This window comes from Physeter macrocephalus, chromosome 11 (genome assembly GCF_002837175.3).
Source record: "Physeter macrocephalus isolate SW-GA chromosome 11, ASM283717v5, whole genome shotgun sequence".
Taxonomy (NCBI): Eukaryota; Metazoa; Chordata; class Mammalia; order Artiodactyla; family Physeteridae; genus Physeter; species Physeter macrocephalus.
The window spans coordinates 60781514-60795509 of record NC_041224.1 but is presented as its reverse complement, the minus strand read 5'-3'; the positions used below and the strand labels follow the sequence as shown (position 1 = coordinate 60795509).

The 13996-nt window shown below is 52.8% G+C and overlaps 1 protein-coding gene across 2 annotated transcripts in view; it reads left to right on the top strand.

Moving 5' to 3' along the window:
* ITGA11 (integrin subunit alpha 11) overlaps nucleotides 1-13996 on the top strand; it is a 129104-nt gene that overhangs the window by 79959 nt on the left and 35149 nt on the right. For both annotated transcript variants that reach the window (XM_024128744.3, XM_024128745.3), the window contains exons 8-11: nucleotides 345-489; nucleotides 862-1027; nucleotides 2370-2440; nucleotides 11894-12038. In XM_024128744.3, the coding sequence (XP_023984512.1) occupies nucleotides 345-489; nucleotides 862-1027; nucleotides 2370-2440; nucleotides 11894-12038 (527 nt within the window). The remainder of the gene's footprint in view (nucleotides 1-344; nucleotides 490-861; nucleotides 1028-2369; nucleotides 2441-11893; nucleotides 12039-13996) is intronic.

The window sequence follows — 13996 nt, the reverse complement described above, 5'->3', positions numbered from 1 at the left end:
TTTTTTTTTTTTGCGGTACACGGGCCTCTCTCTGCTGTGGCCTCTCCCGTCGCGGAGCACAGGCTCCGGACGCGCAGGCTCAGCGGCCATGGCTCACGGGCCCAGCCGCTCCGCGGCATGTGGGATCTTCCCGGGCCGGGGCACGAACCCGTGTCCCCTGCATCGGCAGGCAGACTCTGAACCACTGTGCCACCAGGGAAGCCCCCAGCTTCTTCTTTGGTTCGAGGTCCCAACACCCTGTAGGGTTGCCCGGGGGCTTAGTCCTGGCTTCGGGGCAGTAGGAGCGCCAGGCCTGCCCCATCCCCACCTTCCTCTGTGACCCTCCCCCTGTGCTTGGGTTCCAGCTCAGAGGCTTTCCAGAAGGGTGGAAGGAAAGGGGCCAAGAAGGTGATGATCGTCATCACGGATGGGGAGTCCCACGACAGCCCAGACCTGGAGAAGGTGATCCAGCAAAGCGAGAGGGACAACGTGACCAGATACGCTGTGGCCGTGAGTCCTGTCCTACCTGTCCTGCCCCTGCCCACCCTCTAGAGGCTTCACCATCAACCCCTTGGGGACTCTGGGGTCGGGGGCGGCTCTGGGCAGTGAACCAGCCATCCAGGCCCTCAAATGGGCCTCTCCTTGTTATATCTCCTAAAGAGCAGTTGAGAATCTCCTTTCCGTCCTGCCCAGGTTTATCCGCAACAGCTGTGGAGGGTTTTTTCTCCATTGCCAGGGAGCTTCTGAAACCTCCGAAAACTAGAAAACACTCCCAAGCCCCAGAGCCCTGTCTTAGAACAGGGTCCGAGTCTGGGGCCATGGGTGTGTGGGGAGGTCTGTGCCATGTCCCGGTTTGTCGCCCCTGCCCCTGTTCCCTGGCAGGTCCTGGGCTACTACAACCGCAGGGGGATCAATCCAGAAGCTTTTCTAAACGAAATCAAATACATCGCCAGTGACCCCGATGACAAGCACTTCTTCAACGTCACTGATGAGGCGGCCCTGAAGGACATTGTCGACGCCCTGGGGGACAGGATCTTCAGCTTGGAAGGTGAGCGCTGCTTCTCGAGAGGGGTCCACGCTCCTGGGCTCACAGCAGGTGAAGCCCACAGAGCGAAATCCAGCCCCCCGGGATGGGAGGGTTTAGCAGGGATCCTCCCTTTGTGATGACCGCCAACACTGGAGCGCTCCTGTGCTGATGTGAGGCTGTGCACTTTCCAAGCAGCCCCAGAGGCTAGTTGTGCTGATAATCCCCTCCTTTTACCATGGAGGAAACTGCAGCTCGAAGGGACCAAATGACTTGCCAGAGCTCCGACGGCTCAGGAGGGAATTGGGGTTTGAACGAGCATTGCCAGACTTAGCAAATATAAAATACAACATTTGTGGCAGACTTGTACTAAAAAACCATTAGTTGTTTGTCTGAAATTCGAATTTAACTGAGCGTCTCGTATTTTATCTGGCAACTCGAGTTGAGCCCAGCTGATCCAGACTCCACCGCCTGAAACGCTCACTCCCCAAGTCCTGCTCCCACTCCAGCTTTTTGCGGGCTTTCCTCAGATTGCCTCTCTCCTTAATAATTCAAACTCCAGTTTTGATTTGCATGGGTCTCGTTTGCACCATATATTGCTGTAGAGGGGCCCTTGCCATACTGGGCTCTACCATATGGGAGGATTGTCAAAAGAGATAGAGGGCAGCATCCCAGAGCCCAAGCAGTCTGCTCTGCATTGGCGATGGCGAGCTACAGACACAGGGAAAGAGAAGAAAAGCCCTCAAAACCCATGAAAAAGGAATAGAAAGTATGAACCTGTTTGACCCTCACCTTAGAATTAAACATCCAGATCAGTGAGTTAATTCTCATAATGGTCGCCTTGCGTGACGAGAACATTGGCTCCAATGACACGTCAGGAGGCCCTGTGCAGGGAGGAGCTTTCAGCACGCATGGGATTCCTGTGCAAATCTGTGGTGGTGACAGGTCTTCCTCCTAAGGGTCAATTTGATATTTGGGAACCATCCAGAAGCATCTGGAACCAAATCTGGTGAACAGTAGGAATGAACAAAGTGGGAAATTCCATTTCTTGCCAACAATGCAGATTATTTCTTTCCGTGCACTTTTCTGGATCTTTCCCCTACATTGACATCCCTATAGTATGCATGCCCTGTAATATAAGTTGTTTCAAGTCCTTTTCAGCAGGGAGTGAGCTGCTAATAATAAACCTACACGACCACCTAGAAGGTGCCTGCTGCTGGGGCAGATGAGCTGGTTCAGGCCCGGGGCCTCCTCTCACCTCCCTGCAAGTGCTTCCAGGTCACAGGTGCTGGGGACTGAGCTGCAGGCATGTCTGGTGCTAAGAAATCAGGTGCGGAGCTAACATCTTTCTGTGCCTCTGTTTCAGGCACCAACAAGAATGAAACCTCCTTCGGGCTGGAGATGTCACAGACGGGCTTTTCCTCTCACATAGTGGAGGTAAGGACAGGTTTAGAGCTGCCCTCCTGCCCTCTCACTCTTCTCAGCTCTCTGGGTCATCATCTCGCCGTTCTTGGGCTGTCTCTCATCCCCCTTTCTCTCTTTCTTGGGGTCTCTCTGCCTCTCGTCTTCTGTGGGTAGAAGAGGAAGGTCAAGGTCATCAACTTATAATAAGCTGTCTCAAGCCCCCCTGTGCATGGGGACGTGTCCCCCCAGGACCAAGGGTCCCATTCAGTACATAGAACTTCATGCAAAAACTAGGTCAACGTGGCAAAACCACTTGCCAGGGCTGTAATAGTGTCCTGCATGCCCCAGGTGGCCTGTGTGTGCAGGGGCACGGCCCTGCATTGATGTTGGGAGGGTGTCCAGATGTGCGAGGTGTGCTCTGGAAGGCAGCCCACGTGGGCTTCTCTCTTTGCGGACTCAGCATCGTTTTGCAGAGGTCCCAAGCAGACATATGGTGTCACAAGCGTCATGTTCTGTCTGGGGCATGTGCTTCACCTGGTTCTGATTCTCAAGATGAGGCTGAAACCTCATAGGATTGCCAGAGGGGCAGAGGAGTCCATAGCTGCATGCTTTATAAGCTGTTTGGGGTATAGCCCCGCCTGGGAGTACCGTGCAGGGAAAGCCTGTGTTGTCTGTATCAGCACATGCCCCCGTGGCATGCTTTGGACAGACAGGTGTCCTGGGTTTGCGTGCATATGCTCTGCCCAGGCTGGCCCCCATGGGAGTGGACTTGCGCCTACTAATTTGCCAGAAAAGGCCTATCAGTCCATCCCACTTATATATCACTTTCAGTAACCCACCGAATTCTCCCAACTCCTCTGTGAGGTGGACAGGGCAGGATTCCTTGTTCCCAGTTTCCAGATAAAGAAGCCAAGTCCCAGGAAGGTTGAGTGACCTGCTGAAGTGACAGAAGTGAGAGAAATATTAGTCTCAAGCTCTCTCCCCAACAACGAGCAGCTGCTCCGTGAGAGCGTTTGGAATCTAAGGGGGCCTCAGTCAGAGATCCCAAATCGGAGGGAGGGGGACAGATGCACAGCAGACAGCAGGCAGATGGATGGAAGCGCGACTCACACTCAGCATTTCCTGAGCTGCATCTGGACTGTCTCGTGCCTGCTTGAATACAGCAAAATATAAATATAACTGCCCTATATTGATAACAGTCATGTAATATGTGCTGAGCACTTTAATTTTTCCAGAAAATTTCTGTGCCTCATTCATGCTCAGAAACAGCCCTGCAAAGTAGGCAGATGGTAATAGTTGTCCCATTTTAGGTGGTTATATTAGCAAATCTTCTCGGTGCCTTTTCTGTGCTGGGCCCTGTGCTGGATGCCAGGAGGTTCAGAGGTGAGAGCCCTGCCCTCAAGGAGCTCCCAGTCTGAGGGTAAGGGGCTGAGTACCAGGAGGGATGAGGGCATCCATTCGTACAGGTCAGGTGACAAGTCCTGTGCTCCAGCTGGACTAGCCCTGGTCTCCTGACTCTGGGGTCAGGGCTGATTGGAAAATGCAGCAAGGAAAAATCAATTTCATTAAATCCAACAAGCATTTGTCAAATGCAACTAAGGTATCAAAAGGAAGCGGAAATTATTCTTGCCAAACAGGAGTCAGTTTGCAAACAATGCAGAACAGCAGTCCTGAGCTTGGTGAGTAAGATAACAGAAACTACAGACTTCTCCTGGGTACGGGCATTCAACTTCAGGAGGCCCCCCCATCCATGGAGCCCCTGTGGAGACCCCCTGCTCAATGGGGAACCACCTGGACTCATCTAACACTAATTAAGGCAACATGTGATCAGAATCTTACAGAAGGAAAGGCCCAGGCTAGGGGAGAGGGGTGTCAGGGAAGGATCGGGGGAGGCTGGCACTTGGGCAGGCCCCTGAGGACAAGGATTTCAGCAGCCATGGGTGGCAGCAAGCAGGAGAAGAGAGGAAGTTGTGTGCACAGGCCTGGGGGAAGTCTGAGCACAGACGGGGTTGGGGAGCGGGTCTCAGAGCAGCCCTGATGTTGGGGACAGCGAGAGAGAGTGAATGTCCCATGTCTCCATCTTCCATTTCGAGGTCATTTTTCGAGCATCTCCCCGTGTGCCCGGCTCTGTGCGAGGCACTGGGGATGTATTGGGTTGGCCAAAAAGGTCGTTCGGGTTTTTCCGTAACATCGTAGGGAAAACCCAAACAAAGTTTTTGGCCAACCCAATATATAGAGAGACGAAGGTAACGCTTCAGCTGACGGCAGCTCACAGTCTAGTTAGGGAGAAAGACTCTTAAATGGTAAGTTCAGTCTCCTGCTTCTAACACTGTGATCTGTGTGTGCCCAGGAATCAGGGAACCTAAAGAGAAGGGAGGTTAAGACAAGCTTCAGGGATTCGAGGGAGTTCAGCTGAACGCTGACAGTGGCCCAAGCAGCAGAGTGTGTCAACAAGATGAGTCCTTGCAGGATCAATGAGTTCCCCGGCTGCAGGGGAGAGACCAGGAGCTCAGAGCCCCAGCTTGTTATTGAGGTCAAGGTCATGTGCTGCCCTGTGCAGCTTCTTCCATGTGCTCAACTCTTGTTCTCTTCTCCTGATCAGAGAAACCAGGGTGCCTGTCCCCACCCTGTAGATACAGACCCCGGTTCTTCTATCACCCCGTGTCTTGTTTTCAAGTGACAGACATCTGGAAGTTTTTATCTGATAGGACTTTGAAAGAGACAGTGATTACATTTGAATCTGAGACTCCTTTATACTTTTTTTAAAATTTTCTAAATAAATAAAATCCTTCCAAATCCAAAGGAATTGTGCAATGATGGTGGGCTGTCTGGCGCTGTGACTGACCATTGGGTTGCTATTTTAGAGCACAGAGGTTTCTCAGTTCCAGGCTGCTGATGCCATCATAATTGGCCACAGGGGCTTCCCTGGTGGCGCAGTGGTTAAGACTCCGCCTGCCAATGCAGGGGACATTGGTTCGAGCCCTGGTCCGGGAAGATCCCACATGCCACGGAGCAACTAAGCCAGTGTGCCACAACTACTGAGCCTGTGCTCTAGAGCCCGTGAGCCACAACTACTGAGCCCGTGTGCCACAACTACTGAGCCTGTGCTCTAGAGCCCGTGAGCCACAACTACTGAGCCCGTGTACCACTACTACTGAAGCCTGCATGCCTAGAGCCTGTGTTCCATAACAGGAGAAGCCACTGCAATGAGAAGCCCGTGCACCGCAACGAAAAGTATCCCCTGCTCGCCACAACTAGAGAAAGCCCATGCACAGCAACAAAGACCCAATGTAGCCAAAAATAAATAAATTTATTTTAAAAATAAAATAAAATAATTGGCCACAGCTGTCCTGTCCCTCGGAGTCCAACCCCGCAGCTCTCAGGGTCAGTCGGACCTCTCTGGGAACTGGAGGCAGGAAGGTCTGGCCTTTCAGCTTTGCCCAGAACTGGTCCTGAGCCTGAGTGAGTCCATCTCCTGTGTGAACCCCTGGGCTCCATCTCCCCTGGAAATTCTCCACAGACAGCCTCAGGCAGCTGTTTCCTGCAAATGTGCTGAAAGGGTCTTCAGCTGCCCTGGGCCTGTTGAGCTCTGTCAGAAGGAAAGATCCCTAGTCCCAGGGGAAGGACCCAGTAGAATGTTCACAAATGGCAGAGGAAAGGCCCATGGTCTGATAAACTGGTCTGCTGCCATCTTACCTAGCAATGAAAGCAGCATTCAAGTTAGGAAGGGTGAAAGCAACAAGAGGAAGGAAGGACCAGAGCCCAGGTTAGGAGAGGAGGCCCCAAGACATTCCCTGGCCTCCGGATGCACTAAAGCTCCAGGCCACAGGCATTACATTCCAGGCTGATGGCCAAAGTTCAGAGCTGCTGGGAAAACCCAGGGACCTGGAGCCCCAGGAAACTCTAGTCCTGATTAGCAAAAAGGGAAAAGAGAATATTCCGGAAATTACCATCAGGAAAATTAGCTGTGGATCCCTGGCCACATTTCAGAATGGATTTGTAAGCCAATGGTTCCATTAGCATTTGGAAATGAATGCAAAAGCTGCTAAGAGCTGGAGTGGCTTCTATTAGTGCTGGCTGCTTGCTGAGGTGATGAACTCCCTGTCAAGCTGGGTAACCAAGAAGAAGCTGCATGAATCTTCCAGAAAGCTTGCAGAAGGGATCCATACCTCTAAGTCTGTAATCCCCATGGGCCACAAGGTGTGAAGGAAGGAAGAGGACCATATATAATTGATGCCCGTGGTGATGGATGGAGCTTCAGGGAGCCCCCTTCCGTGATGGATTCTCCTACACTACACTCCATAAATCTCCCCAACACCAAAATTTTACAGAAGGAAGCAGTTTTATTAGGGTGGGTCTTGTCTACACAAAAGACTTGACCACTCACCCAAGATGGGAACAGATGATTTTTCCTTTAAACTACACACTGATGGTCCGGCAGGCCCAGCCTCAGTTACATTTGAAACAAGCCAAGGGGACGGGTTGGCGGGTGAGTCTTATTCCCAGACCAACAGCCCCAGCCACCTGCTGCCTCTTCAGCCTGTGCCCTTTTCAGCAGCCCTCCTGGGGCTATGGATGGGATAGCTAAGGTTATTGGCTGTTATGTAAGGTTCTCAGCTGTTGAAGCCTTAAAGTTGTCATCTTTCCTAAGAGTTTTGCATTTGAATTCGCTTTGCATATCTGGTTCAATCAAAAATAAAAGAAACTCATCCGTAATGGTGAAATGAGGGCTTGACACCTAAAGGCTGTAAAGCCCTTGTGAGTCCTCTTAGCCCTAGATGGTGGACCCTTCCCCCTGCCAGCTCTGGGGCAGGCAGTCAGGGCTGCCCCCATATGAGGCCAGGACATGGTAGCCAAAGTCTGTCACCATGCTGTTCTGGATTGTTTACAAGTTGACTCCTGGTGGCAGGAATCATTTCTGTTTCATTGAGGTCCTCCGAAGCCCAGCCCCATGTCCTCAGGCTGGGCCCTGGTGCCCAGTGCCTCACTCCTGGGCCTTGTTCCAGGACCTCTGAGTAGAAATAACCCACCCTCTGATCTGGAATGAGTAGTCAAGTAACAGCATGCCCTTTGCTCCCCACACCCGCTTCTCGACACCCTCTCCTCATGCCCTGACCACTGTCTTCCAGCACCACGGATGGTGCAGGAGCCCTCTCCACAGAAATGTTGCAGGCCTATTTCTGAGTCTTTCCTGCCCAACCCCATCTAAACCTCCGGGCACTCATCCCCTCCTCAGGCTCCACTTTAGGCTTGTTGAAAACATCTTCTACTGAGAGAATCTGAGCAGCTAGTTAAAGCATAATCCACCCTCTCAATGATGCATTTGCCTTAGAAGGGGCTCTTGGGAACAGAGTCCTGCCCGCCCCACGGCCACTCTGGTGCTGGACATGCAGGCGAGGGAGCCTGGGGGAGGAGGCCAGCCCTCGGCGCCCTCTGGGTGGTCTCCCTGTGAACAGAACCACCAGGGGCCGCCTCCACCTGCCTCCACAGTCCTGCCTCTCCAATGCCAAGAACTACTAGCATCTGGTGTTCTCATCCCATTACTACCAGGCCGGAGGAAAGCGCTGCCTGGCCGTGTAGCCTCAGACAAATCATTTAACCTCTGCGAACCTCAGTCTTTGAGCAGATGTCTGAAAAATATGTGTGGAATTGAATCTTGAGGCTTGGAATTGGAAGTGTGCCTTTCGAGACTTCCTAATGAGTCAAGTAAGGTTTCCTTAAAATCCTTTCCTAACTCCACCATGCACCCACCCACCCCCTCGGCTGGTCACCCCCTCCAGTGGGTCCTCAAAATAAGTTGTCCTTGCCTCTCTCAGATCATTCCGCACAGGCGGCTGTACTGACTCATAGGTAGGTCCAACTTGACTGTGAGATCTGATTCTTTGACTCCTGCCTCCCTGGAAGTGCTTTATGGGTGAATTAATGAATGAGAAGAAATTCTATGTACCCAGTCCTTATTGGCTGCCAGGTGCCCTGCCAAGGATTCACAATGCTAATTCTCACCACAAAACTATTTACAGCTGAGGACCCTTAGGCTAGGAGAGAGTGAGGAACTTTCCCAAGGTCACACGGCTAGAAGTTCTGGAGCTAGAAGTGGAACTCAGGAATGTCTGAACCAGAGATCATGCTCTAACCCCCAGGCCAGGGATTCCCAACCTCTTGACCCCCTGGGCTGGGTACTTCTTTGCTACAGGGCTGTCCTGAGTGTCATGCTCAGCAGCATCCCTGGCCTCTACCCGCCAGAGGCCATAGTAACCTCAACACCACCCCCAGCTGGGACAACCAGAGCTGTTTGCAGGCACTGCTAAATATTGCCTGGTGGGGCTAAACCACCCCCAGCTGGGAAGCACTGTTCTAGAATATGCTGCTTCCTGTGCTGGGGATGTGACCCGACCCTGGCTGGGGACAGGGACTAGCTGGAACATGGAGTCTGGGGAGATATGGCCACACACCAGGGAGCGCTCAGCTCAGCTGGGAAGGTAATATTGCTGCAGGGCTGGTCAGAGGGCAGCTGAGAGCTGAGCTGGCAGGATCTGTTGGTGAGTGCCAGGCTCAGGCAAGTACAGGTACGGGTCATCCTCAGGGAGGGCACAGACTTGGCCTTAGACCTCCTGAGGGCCACCAAGCTTGTGTCCTCATTTCTTCACAGAGCACCAGGAAAGTCAGCTGGTGCCAAGAGTCCATCTGTGCAAGGCCACCCAGGTACACCCTGGTAATATCTGGTGGGGGCCCCAGAGGCCTTAGAGGAAAGGAGGCTGTAAGTCAGGGAGCCGGTGCCGGGCCTGGTGCATGGGACACGGCTCTTCCCCAGATGCCCTGCCGTTTGTTTTCCAGCTGGGCTTGCATGCCTGGCTTCTTCTGTCAAAGCTTTCGTCCTTTTTTCAGCTCCACCCTTCCAGATATTTTCCCAACTCAAAATGTCTGGGCTCCCCCAACTGGGAAAAGATTGTGACAACCTGAGGTTTGCCTTGGTGGCCTTGGCTTGCCCTCTCAGCCCGCCCACTCCTCACAGTGTGCCCTCTCCACAGCAGGGCCCCCAGGAGACCCTGCTCAGGAAATGGCCTCCCACTAGAGCACAAGCCTAGAACCACTGCCAGGTAGAATGGCACAAGGTGAGAGCCTGGGACCCTCACCCTTGCCCAGTGCTGCCAAATGCAGAAATCCCGATGGAATTCCCCAGCCCCACACGTGATGAGTCAGCCTGAGGTCTCCCCAGCTGAATCCCAGGCACCCAGGTTGAGCCAGCCCTCAGTACATTGCAAAGGCTTCCAGTCATCTACAAAGCCAGACATTCATCCTCAAAGTCCTCCCCGTGAAGCGGAGACTGGTCTGCTGTTGCATCAGAAGCAGAATCTAGGGGCTTCTGGCGAAGCAGATAGTCATTTTCTCCTCTGACCAACCCTGTCCCAGCCCTGCTTCTGACTTGCTGTGTGACCTCGGCAACTCCCTTTCCCTCTCTGAACCTCGGGTGCTCATTAGTCTAGTGCAGATAATGAATATCTGTCCCACTGGTCTCTCACAAATGAGTGACTGGATGAGAAAGGGTCCCTCACAGAATGGAGCACACCCCAAGTGCAAGGAATGCTGGCACAAGGCCCTGAGACCCTGGCCCGAATCCTGGACCCGGCAGATTGTCAGACTCTCCCAGGCTGAGGCACACAGAGTGGGAGGGAGAAAGCTAATGAGAAAGTGAGACTTTAAACACACAACCCAGCACATCGGACTCACCCAAGAGCAGCTTATTTATAGCTGTAAAAACATCCTGTCTGAACAGTCAGTTCTACCTCTAGAATATTAGGACTTTTAAAATCCTTATATATGATCAACTTTACTCTTTAAAGTGACACCTTGGAAATGAGAAAAGGAAGCTTAGCTTATTGTGGTTCACAATCTTGCCCTCTCCACTGCCAGTAATGAAATTAGTGCCTGGGGATTCTGCCTGTGTGTTTAGTTATGGCTCTGATTGTCCCAAGGCCAGAGTCACATTTTTCTATTGGCACCATTGCTTTGGGGGCAAGGAGAAATTGAGTGCCTTGGACCACAAGTGGTGGGGAAGCCGCAAATCCCACCGACCAGCTGGGTTGAAGGGGGGGCTCAGTGGGAGAGAGGTGACTTCACCAACTTGTGCTTTAACAGCCCAAAGCTGGGAGGCAAAGCTGGATGCCCCTGGCACATGATCACCAAGGTGACCCAGGAAGGCAGCCCCTCCCTGCTCCCACGCCCCCCCCCAAGCCCCTCATTGTCCCTAGTCACTTCTCTTCCTCTTCTGAGTGCTTGCTGTTTGCCTTCCTATACCCACTAGTTATGTGGATGGTTTGGGGGGGTGGGGATAAGGTGCAGGGGCAACCCAGGGAGTGAGTGGACCCAGTCCTCAGAAATGACCCTGGAGGCTTCCCCTCAAGGAGCCAGAGCTCCCCATCTTCCTGCCCAGGCATCGCAGCATCCGCTTACCCTGCAACTAAAGACAAGCTCCTGTCCTTGGGGTGCTGGCTGTCACAAATGTGGACCTGGCTTATCTGTCTAGCCTCATATTGAGCCACCTTGCCCTCTTACTCAAGGCTCCAGCCCCATCAAACAGCTTTCAGTTCCTTAAGCCAAAGGCTCTGAACTCTCTCCAGCCTCGGGGCATTTGCACAATGTTGTAGGTTTGGTGGCAGGACCTCTGGAGCTTTTGCTGTCTGCCTAAACTTGTCCAAACACACAAATCACAGAATGAAGACTTAAGTCATAATAGTTTTCCATTTCCTTAGTTAAGATGAAGCAGCCATTTCCGAGAAGGTAGAAGTATGTGATGTTTGTATTAAATTAAACTTAAATATCGCTAAAAAAAAAAATAATAAATCCCATCCCTCCGGGTGTCTGGGTAAGCATCACTTGCTCAAAACACTTTTCCTGAGCCCCCTCTCAATCTAAATTCAACCTCACCATGACATTTATCATATCCCTCATTGTGTGGCATTTACCACAGTTTGCAAGTATTATGTTTATTTGTATATTTATTTAGTATCTGTGAGCTCTGTGAGGGCAGGGACAGTATCCCCAGCACCAAGCAAGTGTCTGACACAAGATAGACACACAGTGGCTTTTTACTGAAGAAATGAAGAAGTGGGATTTACACACTCAGGAAAGCAACTCAGACACTGTGAAGGAATGGGAAGGAGGAAAAGCATAGGGACACCACTTAAAGGAGTGTCAGGAGGAAGGGATGGCGACAAGAGATTTCCTAGAGGAGTTCTGAAGTCCAAAATGGAATGGAGCTTTGGTCCTGGATTTAGAGTTTGTTTCTAGAACATTCCTTCAAAGTTCCTAGGCACCTTCAAAAGCCAAGAATCCTGGCTGGAAGTTGGGCTATTAAATAACAAACCCAGGAGAAGGTGCCAGAGGGGACGGGCAGATGGGTGCTTCATGGTTGCGGACGTGGTGCAGCTTCCGGGCGAGGGGCACCTGGGGGACACGAGCTGATGTGCATCCCCTTCCCAATATCAGGACGGGATTCTGCTGGGAGCCGTTGGTGCCTATGACTGGAATGGAGCTGTGCTAAAGGAAACCAGCGGCGGGAAGGTCATTCCTCTCCGAGAGTCCTACCTGAAGGAGTTCCCCGAGGAGCTCAAGAACCACGGCGCGTACCTGGGTAAGAGCCAGAGCTGAAGGGTGGCTGGCGGGCGGTGGGCGAGGAGGGGACCTGAGGGATCCAGAACCTGCCCACACCTGAGGCCAGGGGCCTATCTGCATATTCTGTGCTGATTCAGGCACAGTCAGGAGCCATTGCCTCTCCAGCCTGGCATCCACCACGTCCAGCGCCATGCCTGGCACGTCACAAGCTCTCGATAAGCAGGCAGAATAAATGACAAGCAACATGCCCCAACCTGAAATGTGTTTCGGTTGATGCTTCTAGACACTAGGGCAGCTGTTGTTGTGTTTTCAGGTTTGAGTGCACGAAGCCTGGCTCCCCAAGGCAAAATGCAAGTCGAGGATGTGTTAAGGTTTACAATCAAGGCAGAAGTCAGTTCCCATTAAGTACCTTAGAGTGGTCATAAAAAGAAAAGCATGAATCGTTGACCTGATGGTGATAGGTCCCAGCTGTGTGTGAGACCTTAACCTGACAGATCCCAGACACCTCTAGCTCTGCAGGAGCAGGGCCTCCACCATCCATGCTGAGGCCCTTCTGCCATGGCCTTTCTGAAAGGACTGAACCAGAACGAAGGGAGCAGGGGGCGAATGCCCAGGGCTCCCATTGTCTGTGAGTCCTTCTGAGTTTCTGAACAGAGTCCACCAGCTGTGAAGTTACTCATCACTAATGCAGCCTCGGACTCCACTTCTCCGTGAACTTGGGCCATCCAGAGTTGGCAGTGGATCTCTCTGCGATGGGAAGGTCACTTCTCCTTCCAGAAGATCCTGGGGGGGCAGAGCCAGGATGAAGGGCCTTCATGAGGCCCAACTGTCTCGCCTTAACTATAGTCACCACCATGGATGTGAGTCCTGAGGGAGTGCCTTTCTCTTCCTCCTCCTCCCTCTGGGGGTTCATCCAGTGAGGGCAGTGTCTGGGGTCTCTGGAAGATTCCTCCCGATGTGCTCCAGGGGAGAGGGGGAGTTTGGGGAAGGAGACAGGCCAGCCAGGCTCTCCGCCTCCACACTGGGGAAGCATATGGACTTCTGGCCACGGGTCCTCCTGTCAGGCTTCAGGGAGGCTGTCCAGCTTTCGGGGGGGGGCCGCCTGCTGGTCAAGGAGCCACATGGGAACTGAAACCACTGCCAGCAGACGGCTGGGAAGCAGGAAGCTCTCTCTCAGCGCAGCTTTGAGAGTCAGCCCACGCCTGCCCCCAGGACACTCGGCCCCCAAGACCTTCCCACCACCACTGTCCCTCCTTCTGAGGAAGCCCAAATGCCCAGGGCCAACTGAGAACATTTTCAGTAGTGCCACTGAGCGCTCAACTCAGAAGAAACCTTTGCTGTGCACCACAAGCCTAACCCCGCCCTGCCCTCAATACACGGCCACGTTAACCACCCGCCATGGGATATCTTGGTCTTACCTACCTTTCAAGCTCCACTTCCCAGAATACATTTCCAAGAGTCAAACACGGTGTGTCTGGAACCAGAGTAGCCCACACTACTGCACCCACCCTCCCGGCCACGGCATCGCCTCCTCTGTGCATCCCGCAGCCAGACTGGAAGCAACCGGTGACCTGAGAGACAGTGTTACCCACAAACACACAGGCGCACGCACGTGCATGGGCGCAAGCGCGCGCACACACACACACACACACACACACACACACACACACACACACGCAGGCATGCACACATGGCAGAAGGAGACATGCATTCCCCAGAAACCGCCCAGGAACTGCCAACAAGGCCTGACACCCGTCTAAAAACTGGGATCCGTGATCCAGTTGCCTGGCAGAAAGTGGGACTCTCGGCTTTGCACACCTTCCGGGGCCCCACTTTCAGGAGAGTTGCCTGAAGATGCTGCACAGTCACTCCCCAGAGCTGGGCGCTCGACTGGAAATTCACAGTGATCAGGCACAGATCCTAAGAACACGGATTGGTGGCCTTTCCCAAAGAGCCTCTGGGTTTCCATCTCTTTCT